Source organism: Heptranchias perlo, chromosome 3 (assembly GCF_035084215.1).
Source record: "Heptranchias perlo isolate sHepPer1 chromosome 3, sHepPer1.hap1, whole genome shotgun sequence".
In the NCBI taxonomy this organism is placed as follows: Eukaryota; Metazoa; Chordata; class Chondrichthyes; order Hexanchiformes; family Hexanchidae; genus Heptranchias; species Heptranchias perlo.
This window is the reverse complement of record NC_090327.1, coordinates 69685216-69704037: the sequence shown is the minus strand read 5'-3', so window position 1 is coordinate 69704037 and position 18822 is coordinate 69685216. Positions and strand designations below refer to the sequence as shown.

At 41.2% G+C, this 18822-nt stretch overlaps 1 protein-coding gene across 3 annotated transcripts in view; it reads right to left on the bottom strand.

Moving 5' to 3' along the window:
• Window positions 1-18822, bottom strand: part of chd7 (chromodomain helicase DNA binding protein 7) — a 297949-nt gene that overhangs the window by 262330 nt on the left and 16797 nt on the right. For all 3 annotated transcript variants that reach the window (XR_010961454.1, XM_067980156.1, XM_067980157.1), the window contains exon 2: window positions 4810-6649. Coding sequence is in view for 2 of the 3 variants with exons in the window: in XM_067980156.1 (XP_067836257.1) it covers window positions 4810-6462 (1653 nt within the window). In the remaining variant the exon portion in view is untranslated. The remainder of the gene's footprint in view (window positions 1-4809; window positions 6650-18822) is intronic.

The following is an 18822-nucleotide window of genomic DNA, read 5'->3' as shown; positions in this document are numbered from 1 at the left end:
TATTTACCACATTCAGTGGAGTTTTAGATTATAAGTGGCAGTTGTGATGAGACATTTTGCCCTTTCAGGGCATTTCTGGCTAAGTTCAATTCTTAAAACAGCTAAGCAAACCATATTCTGAACTTTGGAGCTAGTATACTGGCCATGAGGAAAATATTCACTGCAACAGGTTGCATTTGTGCAATGTGGTTTTTGCAGGCGGTGCTAGTGCTTTTAAAAACTATTTTTTAAATGATCAGTGACTCAAAAGCTATTCAAGGTACATGCATGTAACTTTTCAAAAGCTTATTCAACAGCTTTTCAGTGGCAACAATGAATGCCCTTTTATAAGGAAAGCTCAAGGCAACTAATAACTCAAGAATCGGAGAATACTTGTGTACAGAAACTAAAAGTTCTCTTTTTTGTAAAAAAAATCATTCAAGAGACACTACCTATCTGTCTGATATATTTTAAAGATATATATATTGGGGCGGAACATGAAGAAAATTTATTTCACAGGGGAAATAAAAGAATCTGTTTAGGCCCTACCAATCAAAATTGTGTTTTCTCCAAATGGCATTTCTACAGTAACCCTCACATATGAAAAGATGTCTCAAACCACTTTACATTAAGGTGGAACAGTGGACATTGAGCAGGAGGGAAAACAGAGAGGGTTAAGGTGGGAGGCCAAAGAGTAGAATTTTGAGAAAATCTTTGAAAGCAGGGAGGGAGATGGCAAGGCAGAAGGAATTAGACAGGAAGTTTCAAAGGAGAGGAGCATTGTGGCTGAATGAGCTGACAAATGGTGAAGTGGAAAGAGCAGGGGACAAGGAGTAGTCTGGTGTTAGTGAAGTGAAGGCGAGAAGAAATCACTACGGTAGGGCAAGGCTAGATCATGGAAAGATTTGAAAGCAAGGATGAGAATACTGAAATCAACTCAAGGGGTGTGGGAGAGGACGGGGTGACAGAAGCCTGAGACTTTGTGCAGGTTACCTTGTTTTGGATGAGTTGTAACATAGCAGGTTGAGGTGGTAGGGCCGGCTAGGACAGCTTTCCAGAAGTCATGTTTGAAGGTGATAAAGGAGTGAACTAAAATTTGCCTGATGGCAGTATAGTGGTAGGAGCTGAGGCAGGCAATGCTGCAGAGTTGGAAGTACCTTGGTAATGGAAAGGATATGGTAGAGGAAGGTCAGCTCAGGGTCAAGCTGTACATAGAGATTCCACATCTCCTTATTCAGCCTGAAATAGCAGCTGGGAGGTTTATAGGAGTCGAAGCAAGAAGCACGTGGATGCTGAAAAGGATAACGTTTTACCAACATTAAGCTGGAGGAGATTTTGGCAGACAGACCATTGGAGAGCATGGCAATAACATTTGGATTAATGGGAGTGACAGAGAGGTAGCATCAGGTACTGACAGCATACTCGTACAACCTGACTCCATGATATCACCAACAGGTACTATGTAGATAGTGAAGAGGAAGGAATCAAGGATGGTCCCAAAGAGATACCTTCAGAAGGAATAATTCCTCCAATGCACCAGGTATGAGCTGAAAGATGAGTTGTTGTAGATTGCCGAAGAGAGAGAGATGGAATGGTCAATGTTGTAATAGGGAGAAGGTAGGTCAAAGAGGATAAGGAAAGACATGGAGCCATATAGAATATCACTTGTGATTTTGACCAGTAGTCTCAGTGATCTGGACATTGAAACATAGAAAATAGGAGGAGTAGGCCATTCGGCCTTTCGAGCCTGCTCCGCCATTCAATATGATCATGCCTGATCCTCTATCTCAATACCATATATTTCCACTCTGTCCCCATACCCCTTGATGCCTTTTATATCTAGAAATCTATCTAGCTCCTCCTTAAAATATATTCAGTGACTTGGCCTCCACAGCCTTCTGTGGTAGAGAATTCCACAGGTTCACCACCCTCTGAATGAAGAAATTTCTCCTCATCTCAGTCCTAAATGTCCGACCCTGCATCCTGAGACTGTGACCCCTCGTTCTGGACCCCCCCAGCCAGGGGAAACATCCTCCTGGCATTCAGTCTGTCTAGCCCTGTCAGAATTTTATATGCTTCAATGAGATCCCCTCTCATTGTTCTAAACTCGAGTGAATACATAAGAACATAAGAAATAGGAGCAGGAGTAGGCCAATCGGCCCCTCGAGCCTGCTCCGCCATTCAATAAGATCATGGCTGATCTAATCCTAACCTCAAATCTAAATTCATGTCCAATTTCCTGCCCGCTCCCCGTAACCCCTAATTCCCTTTACTTCTAGGAAACTGTCTATTTCTGTTTTAAATTTATTTAATGATGTAGCTTCCACAGCTTCCTGGGGCAGCAAATTCCACAGACCTACTACCCTCTGAGTGAAGAAGTTTCTCCTCATCTCAGCTTTGAAAGAGTCGATCCAATCTCTCCTCATATGACAGTCCTGCCATCCCAGGGATAAGTCTGGTGAACCTTCGTTGCGCTCCCTCTATGGCAAGTATATCTTTTCTTAGGTAAGGAGACCAAAACTGCACACAATACTCCAGGTGTTGTCTCACCAAGGCCCTGTATAACTGCAGTAAGGCATCCTTGCTCCTATACACAAATTCTCTTGCAATGATGGCCAACATACCATTTGCCTTCCTAACTGCTTGCTGCACCTGCATGTTTGCTTTCAGTGACTGGTGTACGAGGACACCCAGGTCCCTTTGTACATCAACATTTCCCAATCTATCACCATTGAAATAATACTTTGCCTTTCTGTTTTTCCTTTCGAAGTGGATAACTTCACATTTATCCACATTATACTGCATCTGTCATGTATTTGCCCACTTACTCAACTTGTCTAAATCGCATTGAAGCATCTTTGCATCCTTCCCATAACTCTCAATCACACCTAGTTTTGTGTCGTCAGCAAACTTAGAAATATTACATTTGGTTCCCTCATCCAAATCATTGATATATGTTGTGAATAGCTGGGGCCCAAGCACTGATCCCTGCGGTACCCCGCTAGTCACTGCCTGCTACCCCGAAAAAGAAACATTTATTCCTACACTCTGTTTCCTGTCTGTTAACCAATTTTCAATCCATGCCAGTATATCACCACCAATCCCATGTGCTTTAATTTTGCACACTAACCTCTTATGTGGGACTTTATCAAAGGCCTTCTGAAAATCCAAATAAACCACATCCACTGGTTCTCCCTTATCTATTCTTACCAGTTACATCCTCAAAAAACTCCAGTAGGTTTGTCAAACATGATTTCCCTTTCATAAATCCATGTTGACTTTGTCTAATCCCGTTGATATTTTCTAAGTGTCCTGTTATCACATCCTTTATAATAGACTCCAGCATTTTCCTGACTACTGATGTTAGGCTAACCAGTCTGTAGTTCCCTGTTTTCTCTCTCCCTCCTTTTTTAAATAGTGGGGTTACATTTGCCACCCTCCAATCTGCAGAAACTGTTCCATAATCTATAGAATTTTGGAAGATGACAACTAATGCATCCACTATTTCCATGGCTACCTCGTTTAGTACTCTGGGATGCAGATTATCAGGTCCTGGGGATTTATCTGCTTTCTCCAGCACTATTTTAATTTCTCCAGCACTATTTTTTTTAACTAATACTAATTTCCTTTAATTCTGCCTTCTCACTAGTCCCTTGGTTCCCTAGCATTTCTGGGAAGTTATTTGTGTCCTCTTCCGTGAAGACAGAACCAAAGTATTTGTTTAATTGCTCTGCCATTTCACTGTCCCCCATTATCAATTCTCCCATTTCTGACTGTAAGGGACCTACATTTGTCTTCACTAATCTTTTTCTTTACTAATCTTTTTCTTTTTACATACTTGTAGAAACTTTTACAGTCCACTTTTATGTTCCTTGCAAGTTTACTCTCATTCTATTTTTCCCCTCTTAATCAATCTCTTGGCCCTTTTTTGCTGAATTCTAAACTGCTCCCAATCCTCAGGCTTACTACTTTTTCTGGCAACGTTATATGACTCCTCTTTGAATCTAATACGATCCTTAATTTCTTCTAAGACGACATAGAAGCCAGATTGAAGAGCTTCGAACAAGTAATCATGGGACCACTGTTCAGAAAGAAAGGGAAGGTTGGAGATGGGGTAATAAGTTGAACTTGAAGACAGGGGATATAAAAGTTTGAAGGAAATACGGACAGTGCTGAAGAAAGATTGGTTGACATTAGCAAGCATGAGGCTGAGGAGATGAAGTTGGGTAGTCAGGAGCTTGGACAGGAAGGGAACAAGAGCAAATGGTAGGCTTCCTGGCAAGATGGAGAGAAACTGCAGAATTGGATGGGCAAGGGCTCAGCTCAATGAAGGGCAGGAGGGAAAGCTGGAAGTTGACAGAGTGGAGAAGAGGTGTCATAGGCAAGTCGCAAAAAGCAGTAATTAAGCAGATAGCTTCAATTTTGAAAAAGTTCACTTTACTTCATAACACAAAAAGGTCATGAACAATATTGATGGCATAAATATAACCATAGATCAACTCTATAAAAATAATCGACCCTGGGATTTGCAGGCTGAAATAGTGTTCTCCATTTCAACTACACATTAACTTGTAGGTTTTCTTTAAGCATTGCTAAAACATTAATGCCGAGCCATGTGTACATGTATTGTTTAAGAAAATAAAATAATCTCAAGCAGCAAACAAGTTGGAAATTGCATTATTTAATTCACAATCATTTTGATGCAAAACAACTTGATGCATATTTTGATAACGTTCTATACTTTAACAGCAATTAACATGCAGCAACGGAGCACATTTTGGATACTCAAGCTACCATTAAACTCTGCCATAAATCAGATACATCACTCACCTGATGTTGAGCAGGCACTTGTTGCGATGTGGCCTTAGGTGACGAATGTTGTGACTGTACCCATGGCTGGTGCTGATGAGGTGTAGGAGAAGTTTGATGATGCACTGTTGGATGCTGTTTCACAGGTGGACAAGTTGGCAATTGAGGCTGAAAAGGCTGATTTGGGTGTTGCTGGCTGGACATTAGGCGCTCCTGCATCACCTGATCTGCATGATTCCCACTGGGACCCAGTGCGCCGACTGGTCTTGGAAGGCTGCCAATATCCCTTGGCACAGAAGGGCTCATGTATTGTTGTGTCTGCTGCATGCTTCTGGGACCCATGCTCCTCTGTCCAAGTCCCATGGTACCTGGGGACTGATGTGGCTGTTGAGGCAGGGGCATGTTTGGATAGCTTCCAACCTCCAGCTGCATTCCAGCACTGCCAGGCCTAACCTGTGGTGGAGGGGTGCCTGCTGGGTTACTCATAGCTTTCATAGGTGACATTGGAGGTGGAGAAGCATAAGTTCCCTGAGACTGTGTGGGGTGCATAGTTTGTGCATTCATTTGGTTAAGTGGACCACCTGGATGTATAGGCTGCTGGTGCATTAGTCCTTGGCTAGTGCCAGCTGGGAATCCCACAGTATTTGGATAGCGGGGTATTGACTGGTTCACAGATGGGTTATTATTAAGGCCTAGGTTTTGATTGATCCCTGTATTACTGTTAACTAATCCCTGATTAATGTTACTATAAGGATATTGTGAATACTGCCCTGAGCTACTTACAGATTGTGAAGGTACTGCCTGGCTACGTGAAGTAAAGTTTAAGTTTTGTTGCCTGCTACTGGCTTGCTGAGAAGGATTCGGGGAGAATCTAGGACTGTGAGCAATGGAGTCTCCATGGAGAGAATTGGGGGGAGGGGGATGGGGATGGTACTGCTGGGTTGGAGTGTGACGTAAGGAAGGGCCCATGTTGGGGGTTTGTTGGGGCATGTGAGATAAGTGGCCTGGTCCTGAAGTTCCCATGAAAGGATTTCCCTGACTGAGCGCCTCTTGACCCTGAGTGAATTGGTTCACCCTCTGCTGCGGAGGCTGGTTGTGCTGTTGCAATGAATAATCACTACGCGTCAGGTAATTCCCCATCTGTTGCATATGCTGGGCATGCCCTTGCCCCTGAGGAGGTGGCTGTGGTTGCTGCTGTTGTTGGAAGGCAGGTCGGGTCTGGTCTGGTACCTGTACAGCACGTGGTCCCCACATGGAGCTGCTGTCCACAAACTGCTGTCCACACCTTTCATTCTGCATAGTAGGGTACACTCCCATCTGAGCACCACCGTGAGGGACTGGTGGAACTGAGGGATTGTGGTACTGTGAGTGAGGCGATGCCATGCCATTCCCAGGAGTATTACCAATCATTCGGTTAGGCTGATCTACCAGATGCATTTTTTGCTGTTCAAACGGACCAAAATGATCATAATGAGTCAGCTTTGATTGAGTCTGAGTAGGTGGAGGATGATGGAGGGGAGACTGCATGGAGCCAAATCCTTGATCCATGGGTAGTTGCTGCCCAAGAGCATTCACTGGATTCTCTGAAAAACCACATTCTCCAAGACCTTCAAGCCCTTCACTGAAAATGTTCCCATCATCACCAAACAAACTCATCATACCAGGATCTGCCATCTTCCTTGTGCTCACAGCTCCCCTAGTAGCACAAAAAGTGAACTATTCTGTGTTTCACCTCACTCGCTTCCCTTCGAGGTGTACGTCCTCAAAGCCTTAAATCTTATGACTAATCTCCTGCATGTCACTCCACATTTCCTTAATTGTTTTGGACAATTCAATGTCAGGCAAAGTCTGGATAGAGGTCCTAGAGAGAAAATGAAAAAATAAAATAAAATTGGGGACAAATGGAATGAATGTGACATACACAGACAATCAATAAGGCCATATTAATATGGCCCTTCTCTCTATATGGACTGACAAAGAGATGCCAACCTTTCTAGGAAGTTTAAAAAAAAGTTAAACAAAACTGTAATATTGAGTAACATATATTCTCAAATTCTTTTGCTTACAGTTTGTACCAAGAGCATCCTACACAATAGATTATTCATAACCAATGCAAGCACTAACCTAACCCATTAATTCATCCTTCATTACACTCCCCAGTTCTACATTCTTGGTTGCAAAAGAACAAAAGAACACAAACTGCAGCCACAGCAGCTGCCACCACACCAGGCAGGCAGCTGTATGAATACAGCAGAGCACTCCATCTGCTAGAGTAAAGCCTAGCAAATGTTCCAACCTCTTCCAGTGCGTCCTTAACCTTATCGTTCCCAAGAGCAACATAATCAGATATGCAAGCAGAATTACAGATGATAAACAAAATTCAACTGCAGTCTACAGGACTGTTATCTATAGAAAACAGTTTATAGAACTAGTGCGCCTTAAATAATTTAAGTATCACAGCAGAGTCTGGGTAAATGCATAGCTCACCATAGAAAATAAAATTCTAGTCTTTATGTTAATTGTACAAAAATATTGATTCAAGTCTATCCTTAGATCAATCCTTAGATTTATTTACAATTGGACACGCATTTATCCAAACTCAACTGCTAACTCCGCAGTTAGATTCAACTGACATTTCAAATGTAAACATTTGAGAGTTGTATAATATTTGATATAACTTTAAAGTTACTGTCTAACAAGTGCACAGATATAATCATTTTTGCCTTTCCATCCAGATGCCAGAAATGAATAAGTAGTCAATACAATGGATTCTCAGATTCCAGGTCACATTTTCGAAATGATCCTAACAAAGGAAGCACAGCCACAGGGTTCATCACTCACCCCGAGGCAAACAGATTACCAGTGATGTAACAAGCTCCATTTGTGACTAAGTGCAAGCGTATTCCAGCTGGAGTCTCTGGCAGATTACTCTTTCACTACTCCTTTACCATTCAGACAAAGCTAAACAGCAGGACGACCATTTACTAGTGCATCCCAACCTCCATAAAGTCAGAACTATCACAACTATCCCCACAGTACAATACAAGGAGAGAAAATTGAAGAACACTGTGATCTAATTACTCCTTTTATTTTTGTTTCACAGCTACATTCTAAATCTCATCAGGACCAAGTTAGTACTTGTAGCTCCACTTGAATGAACCTGAAATGAACGTCATTTCTTGAGGAACAGAGTTAAATGTTTTCTCCACCCAACCCATCCACATTTATCTTTTACCTTTCTTATCAATATGAAACCAGGGTATTTATCAACCGTAACTACTTTACCATTAGTTTGAACAAAGAGCATCATCAGATCTCAATTTGACACTGTACGTTGCTCAACACCATTTCAGAGCATCCTGGTCAGCTATGACATTCACAAGTACAATTACACAGCATGGAGCAAAGCAGCTTCAGAGCCATCTGCCCCTACTGACCTATTTTTTTTTTATTAAAGTGCAATGATCCTTAATCACTTGCACTGGAGGGAAGGAATGTTTTCATATAGAAAAATGTACAAATCTAGAAAGTATACACATTTCCACAGGGCCTCCTGTCTGAAAGGAAGGGTAAAGAAGAAACAACTAAAAGCAGTCTGATTATAGCTTTTTTTAAAAATACTAAGCCAGCAACCTAATCATAACATATTATTTTACTATGTCAGTCTAATACAAAGAAAGTGGATAGAGGAAAGGGTGAAGGGGGAGGTAATTTCAGTACCAATATCCTAGTGACAGCTCTGCATCAAGTGATCTCCAGGCAATTACATTTGCTTATAAAGCAGAGACTAAATTACTAGAGGACCAAGGGGTGGGACCCAAAGGCTACATGCTGAGGCACAGAAAAAAAAATATAGCCACAACTGATTACTATTAACACTCATTTTTCATTCTAGTTTGTGCAGTCATTGATTAACAAATCCGGTCATTTCCTTCATTGTTTTGTGCTAAAAAGGTTTCAAGAGGCTTGAACCAGCACATCTCTTTGAATGGGTTGTTTATTAGATTGCTGATTGAGCAGGGGCCCAATGGCATTATAGGGACAAACAGGCTTCCCTTACACTCACTATCACATTCCTTTTTTTCCCCTCTCCAAGTACTGACTGCAGCCGAAAATAATTTATCTGTTCCTCTTTCGCAGCACAGCATATGTGATTGGGGGCAACTTATCCATCATGAATAAACTCCAGTACAAAGACAGGCGGAGTGTCACAGGATACAAAAGGGCAGAGGTCACAACAGTAAGCTAGAGGGTTTTGCATAGGGCTCTGGCTGTTGTACGTATGCATGGCTGGTTCTTTCTGACAATGCTATACTGCAATTAATCAAAAACATTAATTATATATAATCTACCTCAAAACTAAATTGGATACAAGGATGCTGCTTAGACCAGAAATTACACTTGTATGCTAAATGAGCTGGCCTGCTTCTGGAATTTGTACAGCTGCATTCTCTTCAACACCCCCAACCCTATTACTCATACCATCATAGGCCTCAGTTTCCATCATATAAGGAAACCTATTCAGTAACTCCAGAGACAAGGGCTCTCATGGAAACCTAAATCCTTGCCCAATTTCTACTTATGATTTGAATCTAACAGTTACTTCAGAGAATAAAAAGTTGAAGTTCTAAAAAATAGAACCTTTGTTCAATCATACAATACACAAACACACCCGCCCACCTTAAAAAATGCACTGGAATAATGTACTGGAATCTTCTTTCCAATAAAAACAATTCAGACCTACTTTATGAGCATTAAAATGGTAGAGTCAGGAGAGAGAAAGCACCATCAGTACCCCTTACATCAAACAATGGAAACATTTAGAAATTACTGAATAGAGCACAACAGCTGTCATTTTAAAATCCAGTTATATCATGTAATCAATTGTTTTCATTTTTAGTCTGTTTGCGAGCATTTTACACAAGTTTCAAGCTCAAATTTAAAATCAAAAACATTTCAATTACCATAACACAATTCAGGTAAAATAGTTAAACCAGGCTACAGCAAAAGCGTAGTTTGTGTAATGCTCACAACTGACAAACTATAATGTGTAAAGAAAGCAAGAACTTGGTCCTAGAAGATAGATTCTGATTGCATTACAAGATTACTACACTGCATGGTGCAGTGTCTAGTCGTATCCTGCATTCAATTTCTAACACAGGCCTTGAGATTACATTCTGTTTGTGGGAAGAATAACCCGAACAGAATGTGTTCCCAGGATTTATACGTAGAGCTGCCCAGATTCAGGTCAAGCACAGGGCAGTGTTAAATTACCAGTTTGACGTATGCAGCTTCCATTCTGCAGAAAATCGGCAGGAGATTCACATCAAACATATATGCCATCCTGATAAACTTCCTGTTTCACACATTTGACCCAGGTCAGTTTGGAGGTCAACAGGTGAGAATTTTTAAACTCAAATAAATTGAGTAAAACTTATTTATATGCAACAATCCACTACAATTGAAATGCAATTAATCCTCAAATATGAATTGAGTTCACCCAAAATCTAGGACACACCTACTTGGCTGAACTTCCCTATTTGCAAATTCTGTACAAAACTTGAAGAAACATTTTTTGCAGGTAAAAAGTTAGATATGTGAACACATTAAAAAAAACTCGTAACATGTATCCATTCACATGTTAACTTATGAACTTTAGTTGAAACTTATTTCCTGTCATTAAATGTTAGGTCCTTCTCTTCTTTCATTCTGATAGGATCGTACATCCCTTTGTCAATTGGATATACTATGTAGTCAGGTCGAGAAAAGGCCATAAGGGTTCAACTGATATCTTACTGGATCCATACCCATGTCACTACACTTTCTCCACCCACCAACCCCCTCCCCTCACGAGGAGAGGTAAAAAGACCAGTAAGCCAATTCAGGAAACGTGTCACAAAACAATTAAGGCCCCAAACTTTCTTTCTGTTGTGATCATCTAGTTTTTCTAAAAAAATGTTAATTCCCCCCCTTGTAGCCTGCAAGTAGTCAATCCTCACTACCACCTCAGGAATGCTGTTCCACAGGTCAATCATCCTCTGAGAAAAATAAAACTTCCTAACATCCAACCCATCACTCTCCTGTTAATTGTCCTCTATCAAGCCAATGTGTTCTACGTGATCATTAATAGCATCCCTAATGATGTTCTCTATTAAATTCCTCACCAAGATTAAACTCACTGGTCTACAGTTACCAGGTTGCGATTTCAATCCTTTTTTAAACAATGGGGCCATAAGCACCTTCCTCCAATCATCCGAAATTTCCCCAGTTCTCTGAACTACTAAAAACATTCACTAGAGTATCACTAACAACCGCAGCCATTTCCTTCAGTAACCCAGGATAAATTAAATCTGGCCCTCGTGTTTTATCCACCTTGAGCCCGAGCCCCTTTAATTTAGCCTGCACCATTTATTTTACTTGATGAGAGCAATCCATTTGAGTTTTCGTTTTATCTGCTATAAATGGGGAAGATCCAAACCCTCTTGGTTAAAAACAGATACAAAGTATTTGTTCCTCATCTCCCATGCCCTCATCATCAACTATAATTTTGTCTGAGACACCTTACAATGATGGTCTTATTTGTTCTCCAATTGACATCTGACTCCTAACAGAAGCAAAAATTGTTTTCACGTTACTTTGGCTATGTTCTACTGTCGTTTCCAGATTCATTTTGGCTTGTCTAATATTTCTTTCTGTTAACGCTAATTGCTTTCCAAACCTTTCCCTGTCCAAAAGACTAATACTCATTTCATAAGCCTCAAGTTAGTGATGGTATAGTTTCCAGCTCATCTGTCAAAGGGAACCAGATAATGTTAACAAAAACAGTGTTCAGGTATAGATTGGATTGTGTGAATAATGTAATAATAGTTCTGAGCCTGCTGTTTTCTAATGGGAAGCCAGGGATAGCACAAGACCAGTTGTATTTTGTGAAAATCTAAAAGTGAGTTTGAAGTTGAGAAGACTAAAAGTGAGTTTAAAGCTTCTTATAAATATCCACTACTGGGTAACTGGAAGTCTCGAAATTTAGCTAAAATCTTGAGAAGCATTTTAGCTTAATGAGGTGATAAATCTGCATTCAGAGCTAAACCACAAATCCACGGTTTCCATGATTTGATATGGATTTACCCTTTTAACATGGGTAGGGAATTGGTTAGGAGGTAGGAGACAGAGTAGGGATAATGGGTATGTATTCCAACTGGCAGGACGTGACTGGTGGCGTCTCCCAGGGATCTGTATTGGAGCCTCAACTTTTTACTATATTTATAAACAACTTAGATGAAGGAATAGAGAGCCATATATCCAAGCTTGCTGACGACACTAAGTTAGGTGGCACAGTAAGTAGTGAAGATGGGAGCAGAAAGTTGCAAAGGGAATTTTATAGATTAAAATGAGTGGTCAAAACTATGGTAGATGAAGTTCAATGTAGGGAAGTAAGAGGTCATCCACTTTGGACCCAAAAAAGATAAATCAGAGTATTTTCTAAATGGGGAAAAGCTAGGAACTGTCGAGGAGCAGAGAGATTTGTGGTCTATGTACAGAAATCACTAAAAACTAGTGGACAGGTACAAAAAAGTAATTTAAAAGGCTAACTTTCATCTCAAGGCAGCTGGAATACAAAGGGGTGGAAGTTATGCTACAGTTGTATGAAGCTCTGGTTAGACCCCATCTGGAGTACTGCATTCAGTTCTGGGAACTGTATCTCAGGAACAATGTATTGGTCTTAGAGGGGGTGCAGCATAGTTTCACCAGAATGATAACTGGGCTGAAAGGGTTAAATTATGAGGATAGGTTGCATAGACTAGGCTTGTATTTCCTTGAGTGTAGAAGATTAAGGGGTGATCTAACTGAGGTGCTTAAGATGATTAAAGGATTTGATAGGGTAGAGAAACTATTTCTTCTGGCAAGGGAATCTAGAACAAGGAGGTATAACCTTAAAATTAGAGCCAGGCCATTCAGAAATGGATGTCAGGAAGCACTTCTTCACACAAAGGGTAGCGGAAATCTGACCCCTCTCTTCCCCCCCCCCCCCCCCCCCACCACCAAAATAAAAAGCTATTGAGGCTAGGTCCATTGAAAATTGCAAAACAGGCTGATAGATTTTTGGTAGGCAAGATTATTAAGAGATATGGAACCAAGCCAGGTAAATGCAGATCAGCCAAGGTTAAACTGAATGACAGAACAGGCTCGAGGGGCTGAATGGTCAACTCCTGTTCCTATGATACAGAGAAAGAAATATAATAGATGAAATTTCCCCAGCTGAAGTTAAATTGGCAGATAATCAAGAGTCCTCAAATTATTATACAATGCTGCTTGCTTTCCTCTCCCTACCACTCAAGTTTTCTTCAGCAGTATTCATCACCATTTGTTCTGCTAACAGGTACTGCACCAGCTGATCTGAGGCTCATGGACCCCCAAACACCCATCTTGGACTCCAGTTACCAAATTTGCCACAAACCTGAGAAAGCTAGCCAAAACCAACCACCAGCTCCCAGGTACCAAGATGAATGCTAAACAAACCACTCACCTTCAGCAATCACACATTGTAGCCAAGCTGCAAACTTTAAAGTCAATACTGAACCTGTCTGTTTAAATGGGCTCCTCGACACCACAGTTGTGTGTTTAAACAGGCAGGCTCTAAACTGCTTTCAAAAATCAGCAAACTGCAATCAGCATTGCAGAGCTTGCTGACCAGATAACTGGAGGCCTGAAGTTGGTGCTGAGGGAGAGTTTAAGAACATAAGAAATAGAAACAGGAGTAGGCCATCCGGCCCCTCGAGCCTGCTCCGCCATTCAACAAGATCATGGCTGATCATCTACCTCAAAGCCATTTTCCTGCATCATCCCCATATCCCTTGATGCCTTTAATATCTAGAAATCTATTGATCTCTGTTTTGAATGTATTCAATGAATAAGCCTCCACAGCCCTCTGGGGTAGAGAATTCCAAAGATTCACCACCCTCTGGGTGAAGAAATTTCTCTTCATCTCAGTCCTAAATGGCCTACCCTTTATTCTAAGACTGTGACCCCTGGTTCTAAGATTCCCCAGCCAGGGGAAACACCCTCCTTGCATCTACTCTGTTGAGCCCTGTAAGAATTTTGTATGTTTCAATGAGATCATTCTTCTAAACTCCAGAGAATACAGGCCTAGTCTACCTAATCTTCTGTTCTGCTTCTTTTTGTTCAAAGATGGACAAAAGAGATGAATTCCAGGAGGTGAGGCGAGAGTAACTGCCCTTGACATCAAGGCAGCTTTTGACAGAGTGTGGCACCAAGGAGCCAGAGTAAAATTGAAGTCAATGGGAATCAGGGAGAAAACTCTCCAGTGGCTGGAGTCATACCTCGCACAAAGGAAGATGGTAGTGGTTGTTGGAGGCCAATCATCTCAGCCCCAGGACATTGCTGCAGGAGTTCCTCAGGGCAGTGTCCTAGGCCCAACCATCTTAAGCTGCTTTATCAATGACCTTCCCTCCATCATAAGGTCAGAAACGGGGATGATCGCTGACGATTGCACAGTGTTCAGTTCCATTCGCAACCCCTCAGATAATAAAGCAGTCTGTGCCCACATGCAGCAAGACCTGGACAACATCCAGGCTTGGGCTGAAAAATGGAAGTAACATTCGCACCAGACAATGACCATCTCCAACAAGAGAGAATCTAACTACCTCCCCTTGACATTCAATGGCATTACCATCGCCGAATCCCCCACCATCAACATCCTGGGGGTCACCATTGACCAGAAATTTAACTGGACCAGCCACATAAATATTGTGGCTACAAGAGCAAGTCAGAGGCTGGCTATTCTGCGAGTGACTCACCTCCTGACTCCCCAAAGCCTTTTCACCATCTACAAAGCACAAGTCAGGAGTGTGATGGAATACTCTCCACTTGCCTGGATGAGTGCAGCTCCAACAACACTAAAGAAGCTCGACACCATCCAGGACAAAGCTGCCTGCTTGATTGGCACCCCATCCACCACCCTAAACATTCACTCCCTCCACCACCGGTGCACAGTGGCTGCAGTGTGTACCATCCACAGGATACACTGCAGCAACTCGCCAACGCTTCTTCGACAGCACCTCCCAAACCCACGACCTCTACCACCTAGAAGGACAAGGGCAGCAGGTACATGGGAACACCACCTGCACGTTCCCCTCAAAGTCACACAACATCCCGACTTGGAAATATATCGTCGTTCCTTCATCGTCGCTGGATCAAAATCCTGGAACTCCCTACTAACAGCACTGTGGAAGAACCTTCACCACACTGACTGCAGCGGTTCATGAGGCGGCTCACCGCCACCTTCTCAAGGGCAATTAGGGATGGGCAATAAATGCTGGCCTTGCCAGCGATGCCCACATCCCATGAACTGATTTTTTTTTTTAAATCTCTCCTCATACGACAATCCTGCCATCCCAGGAATCAGTCTGATGAACCTTTGTTGCACTCCCTCCATGGCAAGTATATCCTCTCTTAGGTAAGGAGACCAAAATTGTACACAATACTCCAGGTGCAGTCTCACCAAGGCCCTATATAGTTGCAGAAAGACATCTTTACTCCTGTACTCAGATCCTCTTGTAATAAAGGCCAACATACCATTTGCCTTCCTAATTACTTGCTGCATCTGCATGTTAGCTTTCAGTGACTCATGTACAAGGTGACCCAGGTCCCTTTGAACATCAACATTTCCCAATCTACCATTTAAAAAATATTCTGCATTTGTTTTTCCTACCAAAGTGGATAACTTAACATGTTTCCACTTATATTCCATCTGCCATGTTCTTGCCCACTCACTTAGCCTGTCTATAGCCCCTTGAAGCCTCTTTGCATCCTTCTCACAACTCATATTCCCACCTAGTTTTGTGTCATCAGCAAACTTGGAAATATTACATTTGGTCCATTCATTGATATAGACTGTGAATGGCTGGGGCCCAAGCACTGATCCTTGTGGTACCCCACTATTCAGTCTGCCAACCTGAAAAAGACCCGTTTATTCCTATTCTCTCTTTTACTGTCTGTTAACCAATTCTCATTCCTTGCCAGTATATTTTCCCCAATTCCATGTGCTCTAACTTTGTACGCCAATCTCCTGTGTGGGACCTTATTGAAAGCCTTCTGAAAATCCAAATACACCACATCCACTGGTTCCCCTTATCTATTCTACTAGTTACATCCTCAAAGAACTCCAATAGGTTTCCCCTTCATAAATCCATGTTGACTCTGCCAAATTCCATTATTATTTTCTAAGTGTCCTGTTATCACATCCTTTGTAATAGATTCTAGCATTTTCCCCACTACTGATATCAGGCTAACAGCTCTGTAGTTCCCTGTTTTCTCTCTCTCTCCTTTCTTAAATAGTGAGGTTACATTTGCTACCCTGCAATGTGTATGAACCATTCCAGAATGTATAGAATTTTGAAAGATGACAATCAACGCATCCACTATCTCTATAACCACCTCTTTCAAAACCCTGGGATGTAGATCATCAGGTCCTTGGGATTTATCGGCTTTCAATCCCATTAATTTCTCTAGTACTTTTCTTACTAATACTAATTTATTTCAGTTCCTCATTCGCGCCAGACCCTTGGTTCTCTTGTATTTCTGGGAGGTTTTTTGTGTCTTCTTCCATGAAGACAGACACAAAGCATTTGTTTAATTTCTCAGCCATTTCCTTATTCCCCATTATAAATTCTCCTGTCTGTAAAGGACTCATTTGCTTTTGCCAGTCTTTTCCTTTTTACATACCTATAGAAGCTTTTACAGTCTGTTTTTATGTTTCTCGCTAGTTTACTCTCATATTCTATTTTCTCTATCAATTTCTTGGTCCTCCTTTACTGAATTCCAAAATTCTCCCAATCGTCAGGCTTACTGCTTTTTCTGGCAACTTTATATGCCTCTTTGATTTAATGCTATCTTTAATTTCTCGTTAGCCACCATTAAACCACTTTTCCTTTTAAGCAGTCTCAGGAATGTGACAAGTCCAGTGGCTGGAGTTGCAGATTGCTATGAGAAGCTGTGATCTAGTACAGCCAACTGGTCAGCTGTGGCTGCATCAACTGATCCTGCTAGGAGGAAGATTGTGCTTAAACAAAAATGCTAATAGCTCTCACCTCAATGGTGATCAAGTATCTGCAGAATTTTGAGGAGAATGGGAATGCAAATAATTCAGGTTGCACTGTATTTCCATATGCTCTGTTTTTAAATCTGTATTTGATATACTGTTGCTTTTCAAAGCATGGTCTGTATTATCTTTATTGAAAGTGCAAAAAGCACATTATAGAACCCTATAACATCCCTTTTTCCAATTGCTGCTTCTCTTCCCCCACCCTCCCCCTCCGGTTGTTAATCAATTCACTACTGATTATACTGTGCCTTGAACATTGTGAATGTGTATAAGTATCGGCATATTCTAGCTGGGCTCGCCATCCTTTTCATCTGGAAGAAAATGTTCTTTTATTATAACTGCAGTGTAACTTCACATATCTTCTATGCAGACTTTCGAGTATAAGTAGCAACAGTTCCACGTTCACAAAGGACAGAATGTTATCTCATACCTTATTAGATTATGCAAATATAACTTGCATTTAATATAGCACCTTTAATGTAGAAAAATATCCTACAGCACTTCATACTAACCTGAAAAAAAAATGTACACCAAGGCAAAGGAGGAGATATTTGGAGGGGTGACCAAAAAGCTTGATCAAGGAGGTGGGTTTTAAGGAGGGTCTTGGAGGAGAGAGAGTTAGAGGTGGAGAGGTTTAGAGAGGTGATTCCACAGCATGGGGCCTAGGTGGCCAAAGGCACAGTTGCCAATGGTGGGAGGGAAGGAGAATGCACACGAGGCCATAATCAGTGGGGTGGTGGGTGAAATTTGTAGGACTGGAGGAGGTTACAGAGATAGGGAGAGCCGAAGCCATGAAGGGATTTAAACATGGAAGAGAATTTTAAATCACAGGCTTAGGATCAAACAGAGCAAAATTCTTCTTCCAGAGGTCCCAAAACTGCACAATGCATTAAAAAAAAGACAAAGGTTTTAAAAAAGACAATGCAAGATAAAATTATTTTGTCTGCAAAATAGAAGTCTCATATCAAAGCTCCAGTACTTTCTCATCCTGCTGAGGGGAACAGGACTGCAGCAGTACATGTAACATGTGTTCCACTTGGAACAAGATGTTTTTCTTGCCTTGGTGTACTCATTATATGAAACATATCCCCGTACACATCATCTAAAACATCTCTACATACGCTTATCTCATTTAATTTAACTTTTGGTACACTTTGACTCCATTTAAAAAAGCAGAACGCAGAATTCAGACTTAAAAGAGCAGTGTTACCTGCATACAAGAACCACTTGGACAATATCCCCTATGGGATGAATGCAGAATTTCAGTTAGGGTCCAGTTAAAAACCTAGAACAGTATTTGAGGAATAGTTTCAAACATATGGTTAGTTAGCACAGAGACTTGTAACATGACTGGTGCATCTTAATAAAGTTCAGATTTTCAGTTAGGATCCAAAACATTCAATATGATACATTACTAAATCATGAAATATCATGTTAGAAAACTTTCCCTTTCCCCATTGCCAGAACCAAAGCGACATGATAGCCAAAAAAGGACCTCAGCAAGTACCTGTGTTAGCAATACACCGGGCACGATGTGCAATGGTGTCTCCCTAATATAACAGCGTATTAATATAAAACAGAGAACTAGAATGATTTAAATATAAAAACTTCAAAATTATTTTAATCTTCTCAGCAGGTTACTGATGCCAGAATTGAGTGGCAATTTAAAAATAACAAAAAGGTGCAAAAATGAGATTTTGTATCATTTCACATGGTTGAAATTGACTCTTGAGGTTTGACTTTTCCACAATGTGGGAGAAGCAGTTCTGTTACTACACTAAACAGCTTAAAAAAAATTGTATTTATCACATCAAAAACGTGATAATGTAGGGAGGAAAGATAGCACAGTTGGAAAGAGTAAACTGACTTGTGCTATTACACTTGTGATATCAATTTGGCAACAAATTCACATA